The following is a 7,085-nucleotide window of genomic DNA, read 5'->3' as shown; positions in this document are numbered from 1 at the left end:
GTTAAATAAAACTATGAAACTTATTACAGAATCGGAATTTTTAATTTGACTCTTAAAAAATTATAATTAATAAAAGTATCTGCACTTTATTATATAGAATTTATTAATAGGATAAACCTAATGATATATTAATGATATATATAAAACAAGTTGTTTATTTTAATTCTTGTAGAAAAAAATCATTCTATAGCAACTTACGCAAGCGATTCTCTTAATTATAAATATCGCAATTACATTGCAATTTTTTTCAATATTTTAGCAGTAATATGGATGAAAAGGAATTCTCATCTACAATAATAATCTCCATAATTTTTCCTGCCTCTTAATGGGATCCTAAAGTCTGTTCTGTTTTATCGACCAAACCGATTAATTTTCCGACACGCTAATTTCCTAATTACAATTGCAAATTTAAAAATCCTTTTCCATAATTAAAGTATACGCACCTATATGTCATACCGGCTTTATACCGAGAACGAAAAAAATTTAAGAAATTTCGATCTTTTTTACCGACTCTTAGTCTAATATGGAGTCAAGAACTGTCAACATATGCGAATATTTGTTTCATATAAAATTTGGCAGCCTATTTGTACAAAATGAGACCGGTAGGAAGTGTGAATTACATGCAGGAACAATGTAGAGTTTTTACAATTAGGCTTGAAAACGATATAAAAGATTAGCGTGCTTGAAAATTTGCTCACATGTGTATTATGTGTGTACAGAAATGTATGTTGAGTGTATGTATGTACACATAAACGTATCTATATATGTTTAGATGTACATGTGTGTAAACGTTTTCGTCGGAGTTCACTCGTCAGTTTAGCATCCCCTTAAGCGATTACCCAAACAACACGAAGTCTAAAAAATCAGATCATAAGTAATAAAACGTCTTCTAGACGTCTTTTAGACTATTTTTTGGAAAGTGTTTTAAAGTCTTTAAATGTCTTTAAGTATCCTTATGACCTGACTTTAGACTTTGTGTTGTCCGGGTTTTTCTTCGTCCTTTCAAGTCGATAAAAATTTGATAAAATGGAGTCTGCCTATCAAAAAAATATTGATAAAACAAATTTCCCTGCTCGCGGTTCTCTCGATTCGCGTGCGAGATGTCAGCTTATAAGACAACTCGTCGCTGCAAACGGGATAGCGTCACCGCGCGTTACCGTTGCACTTCCGGCTGCAGCGCGGCCGGTAGTGGGGCGCAGGCACGTGGTCGCCAATTCTCGCCCCTTCGTCGACGCGATGTGAGTGAAGGTCGCCACCGGTGCCGCCGAGGAAAGAAGAAAACGTGTGTGCGCGCGCGCGCGCGCGCACGCAGTGGTTGAATAAGGTCGAATAAGGGCGGGAGCGTGGCGCGCGGCTGCGCGCGCACACTCGAGCCACGCTGCCGCCGGTGGCTCGGAGTCGAGCCGCGTGGTCGGGCCGCTTCAGTAACGCCGAAGCCACCAAGTGAGGGAGTTGCGCTCGACGAGCGGCGAGTACAACAGACTCGCTTTTTTTTATGTCTTTTTGACGTTCCTTCCGAACTATCTTCATCGATCGCTTTGATTCGCGTCGCGGGATGATATCGATCTGATCGATACGAGTGCGTTTGGTGCGCGAATTATATATCGTCCGACGGTTGAAAGTTTTGAACTTTCGTGACGCTTGACAGTGTGCAGTGTTTTCGAAGGGGACTGTGGGTAGTAAACACAGTCGCGGATTTTCCAGAGTCATGAAGGCGTTTTTGCGCTCCGTCATCGCGCTCGTGGCGATCGCGACGGTCGTCGTCTCGGAGCCGAAGGACTTGACGAAGTTTAAGCTCGCGATCCTTAAGTGCTGCCGGAATCAAGAGGAGCTGCATCTGTCAGATGACAACTCCTCTCCGACCTGCGTGTCAACATCGAAACCATGGCTGCCGCTGGTTTACTCGCCGACAGGTCAAACGCTCCAGGAATATCTGCCCGACCATTGGCAAGTTTTCGAGGGCCGCCGACCGTTGTGCGACAACTTCTCGGAGCTGGTTCACGTGCCCTACCGAAAGTCCAATCCGTTTATCATCGTCGACAACGGGGAAGTGATACCCGAGGCCGCTAGTTCCGACAAATTTCCTGCCGACCGATACTGCGCCGATTCGAACGCCCTGCTCGTGTGCATGCCGAAGAAATCGGCAGGCAATCATGCCGCCGCGACCATGAGACCACGAGTGCGACGATGCTGCGGCGAGAACGCCACTTTCCACGAACGCGGGTAAGTCCCTCGCAGCAGTTTTTTAGATTCTTTCTTTGTACTGAAAATGTACATTCAGATATAAAGATTACTAGTGTGCGCTCGAAAGAAATATACAAATAATATACACAGAAAAAAGTCTACGCAGAAAAAAATCTTAAATCAAGATTATAGTCTCATATATAGACATGAATATTATCTTATAATCTTCTTGAAAAAAATTTTAGTCTTGAATTGCATTGATTTGATTTTTTTTAATTGATGACAAGTATAGATATTCTCATGTATAAGCAAGAATATTATAAGCTTCATATAGAAGATGTTTAATCTTGGGCATGAAATAATATTTGCGTCAATAAATAAATTAATCAAAATAAATAAATTCAATCAAATTAAAAAACTAAAATTCTTTAAAATATTGTAATATTCTTATATGTACGTGAGAATATTCGTCTTGATTTAAGATTAATTTTTTTCTGTGACACTTTATATATATGAGAAAAAGTAGGAGCAATTTGTGCCAGGATGTAGTATGATAATTATTTTAATAAAAAATTAAATTTAATTATATATTTTAAAACGAAAATTAAAAAACGAATATCGCCAATGATTGAATATTATATATTAAATATTAATACATAAATATTATTAATATTATATCTAAAGTATATCTAAAGTATTACTAATAGTATATCTAAATAATTATCGTTTATCCGGATGTTACGGGATAAACGCAATGTTTTATTTGATAATTTACCTCTCTGACGAAACAGTAATGTGGAGAGAGATTTTGTAAGTAACTTAACCATTGGGTAGGAACTTGTTTATTTACCGGGTGCCGTTTGAGTGAAATGCGTTAGATACGCAGAGCGACCTTGGCGTTTACGAAACACGTTCTGGTTTTATTCGAGAATGTGATGTAGCGCGTGTATGTCGTTTTCCGACAAGTTCTAGTATAAATTCCAACAAACGATGTTGACGATTCGCAATTACATTGACATATTCTATAATAAAAATTAAATTAAATAATATATAAAAAAGTTCTGATAAAAAATATATTACAAACTGAAACGAATATATAATATGAAGTAATATCGAAGCCAAAGTAAAATGTTTGTTGTCAATTTTTTATATGCTTATGTGTGTGATTACTTATTATTAAATGAGGAATAATCTTTTAATCTTCCCTTTAATTATTAATTGTGACATTTCTATCATACAAGACGTTGAAGATACTTTAACACACACAAGTATAAACAAAGAAATATGGATAGAGTTATAGTTATATTCCTATCGAGCAACTTCGTAATGAATATTCGCAATGAATATTCCGTTTGTCAACAGAAATACCTGCGAACATTTGAAAGAGACCGCGGATGCACCACCGCTTCTGCCAAACGCTTCTGCGTCGTCTACCATTGAGATCGTGGCCGGATTTCCGACCTGCCCGAAATCCGAGAATTTCACGATTCTGGGCAACGCAGTGGACGCCACGCTCCAGCCCGACGGCAGCCTGGAGATAAATGGGGTAGTTTTACCCAGCGGCCAGTTCTGCGTCGAGAGGATCAAGGAACTCAACCAGATATCCAAGGTGTTCGCTTGTCCAGAACACGCACCGCAAAGGTCAGTAGAGAGCGAAGATCGCAATCACACGTAGTATTATTTTCGTTCCCGCTGCACTTTGGTCTACGCGCTACAAAAGCTACTCTATACAAATAAAGATAAAGAATTCCTCTGCGTTCAGATAAAATATCATGATGTTGCGTCACAATTGTCATGGATGTTATTTGAAATGAAGCTATGAGGAAGGAGAAACCAGATAAAAGATAATTGAGATATTTTACCTTCGAACGTTTTCATTTTCAAGAATTTGAAAAAAATATTGTTAGATCGATAATAATGATTCAGTTCTTTTGCAACTTTTGTTGTCTACATTATTTATGCATAAGTAGATTAATCTTCTATATATAATTAACCTAACAAAATTTGATATTCTGTTTTCTGTAAAAAGCATGTCGCAAAATTAAGAAAACCACTAAAGCAAATGTTTCTCTAACATTTTAATCCAAGGTCATTCCAAGTCGACCCGACGATTATTAATTTCTCTCCGTAATTATATCGCCCTATTAATTAAATTTATTCCATACGCGTGCCAGAACCTAATCGATAACTCGGTACTCAGGTGCGTATATAAATCGCAGGAAGTTGAATATCGATCCCTCAATTATGCAAAGCCAATCATCCGTTCTTCTTGTTCGTTTGATCATCGTTCATTCGTCCCGCGTAATGAAGAATGAAGTTGTGTCGCGGCCGGTTCCGGCGGTCAAGCCGTCCGATCCACTTTAAGGCACTCCGAGCACGATCCGACTTTTTGCCCCGTTAAGTATCGCCTGCTCCGATCTGAATTTATCGCACGGCTTAATTGCGCGTTCGAGATCCGAGGTGGCTGGGAAGCGAGGGATAAACGGCGCCGTTTCTACGCCGTTCTCCGGACGACGCGTCGAGGCGTACCCGGAGGTACCCTCGCTTTCGTTAATACCTCACCAGGTATTTTCTAGGTCGCGGACTATCTAGAGATCTCACGTCATCCGAGATTCCATTAAAATGTTCTCACAGCTGGATACCGCGTTTCCGCGCATCAGCGCGATGAGCGATGTAAACGCCTGCGTTCATGAGTGCGTAAGGAAAACCGCATTGTCGGACTCGTTCTCGAAGTTTCTTTTCTTCTCGTCCCGTTTTTTTCCCGAGAATTTCAATGTAATTGAAGGCCTGCTGACGTTTCCTCCGTAGAATTTTTATATACAAAAAAGATAATCCGCGCGGCAATTGAATTTAGATGCGGGGAAGTGCCAATGTTATACAAAAAGCGACGATATTTCAAAGTCATAATGTTTCTCGATAGAACTCCGAGAGATGTTGTCTGCGACTCTTCCGAAGAAGGAAATTAAACGGGAAACGCGAAATTATGTTGTACGAGTCGTGGCGGTACACAAGATGATATAATTCAACATGCTAAATGTCAGGTGATTTACGGTGTCTGTACGTCACGTGACGTAAGATAGGGTTAGAAGATCACATCCGCCGCGAGACGTGCGCGTCCCGTCGCTAAGACGAAGGACGAGCCGTGATGGATTGACGGGCAGACACGCAGGACATCGCCGATAGTAAGATCCGTGAGTTTCCATTCGGTACAGGACACACGTAGTGTGTCATGTAGTGTCGCGCAGTACATATAGAGCGAATTCCCGGATACGCGGAACGTGTGTGTGTGTGTGTGTGTGTGTGTGTGTGTGTGTGTGTGTGTGTGTGTGTGTGTGTGTGTGTGTGTGTGGTGTGGTGTGTGTGTGTGTGTGTGTGTGTGTGTGTGTGTGTGTGTGTGTGTGTGTGTGTGTGTGTGTGTGTGTGTACACTACTCGGGGAGAATATAACCAATGAACGCTCCCGTGTTTATCTCCCGGATTCGAAGTGTCGCCGGCAGAAATGCCGTTTAACGAAAATTGCCGACAGAAATTTATGATAAAAGTTGGCCCGCCGTTAGGTGCATAAAGTAACAACGAAAATGCGATTAGCACTGCGCATTTGCGCCCGATGTAGGACCGATTTTGCACAAAGTTCGTGTTCCGTGTTTGCGCTTGTATGTATACGTATACATACGGGTCGGATGGCGTACATTTCGTTTTCCCCGTCGTGAAAAATTTACTCGTCAACAGCTTCGCTGGCGAACGCCAATCAATGGAACAAAACGTGGTCGGGGGGCGCGGTGGATTTTTTCATCGCGAATGCTTCGCAAATCGAATCGGTGAGTTATCACGACTTTTCTCAAAAATTGGATAAAATCAATCTTTGACAATGCGTGTGTTAAATGCACGTGCTGCACTTAAAAATCGGTGTAATCGAGCAGACCTTGTGACGGAAATTATTTTTTCCCACTCGTGTAATTTTACCGCGTTTATTTTTGGCGGTTAGATATATGTATGTATTTTGGAGTATTTGAACGCAGCATTTGAAACACGTTTATGACGCGCGTGTAAATTTTTTATCTCACGCGAGTTTCCGATGAGTTAAACTCTCTGGAGATCTTGAAAGTACTTTCTCCGTGACTTTCGCTCGTGCCAAGCACGTGTGTGTGTGTGTGTATGATCGATGCGAGTCAAAAACATTAATTCCGAAAATGAAAATTCTGAATGCTATCGTGGAACCGTTAATCGCGATGAAAAATTTTACTCAAATCTCTCAGGAATCTTAATTAAAAACGGACGTAACGATCGCCGATAACGCGATATTATTTCCGTTATAATCGATTGAATATCTGGCTCACTGCCCACGGTTGGCAGTAAGCCAATCGGTCAATTGCCGATGTGACGCCGATAAAACTGCCCGAATTTAATTAATCCGCCAGCGAGAAATAACGAGAAATAACGCCATAATTTGCCTTTTTCTTCCGCGACATTTTGCCTGTGGGTAATGGAAAATATCGACGGAACCGACACCGGAATTTGCATGTTAAATGTATGCTAACCTTCCTTTCCGCCACCATGTAAAAAAAAAAAAAAGAAAAAAAGAAAGGGGAAATGGATTTAAATTGGGGAAATGGAGAAAAGAAGAGTTTTTGATAAAAGCGCGTACGTCTACGCGATCGTAAATTATCAGTATTTATTTTTTTTACATTAATTGTTATTGTTATCGAACGGTTGATTGATTAATAAATTATACGTTGTTTAAATGTGAAATTTGTCGCAATTGTTATGTAGATATGAATTACCTGTTTATTTGGGCCTTCTATTGTTGCGCGAACATATAATAAAGCATAATATCATAATGACTCAAATTAAATGACTTTCTGTTATTTAATATGTATATTATATTAACCCATCTGTACATGT

General features: G+C 40.2%; 1 protein-coding gene across 1 annotated transcript in view; it reads left to right on the top strand.

Annotated features, from left to right (window-relative positions):
- The first annotated feature begins 1,407 nt into the window (after positions 1-1,407).
- Positions 1,408-7,085, top strand: part of mthl1 (adhesion G-protein coupled receptor methuselah-like 1) — a 132,494-nt gene continuing 126,816 nt past the window's right edge. The window contains exons 1-2 of the mRNA XM_011644201.3: positions 1,408-2,223; positions 3,547-3,825. Coding sequence (XP_011642503.2) covers positions 1,709-2,223; positions 3,547-3,825 — 794 coding nt within the window. The 5' untranslated portion in view covers positions 1,408-1,708. The remainder of the gene's footprint in view (positions 2,224-3,546; positions 3,826-7,085) is intronic.

This window comes from Pogonomyrmex barbatus, unplaced genomic scaffold (genome assembly GCF_055798465.1).
Source record: "Pogonomyrmex barbatus isolate J1 unplaced genomic scaffold, ASM5579846v1 scaffold8, whole genome shotgun sequence".
Taxonomy (NCBI): Eukaryota; Metazoa; Arthropoda; class Insecta; order Hymenoptera; family Formicidae; genus Pogonomyrmex; species Pogonomyrmex barbatus.
This window is presented reverse-complemented; position numbering and strand designations above follow the sequence as displayed.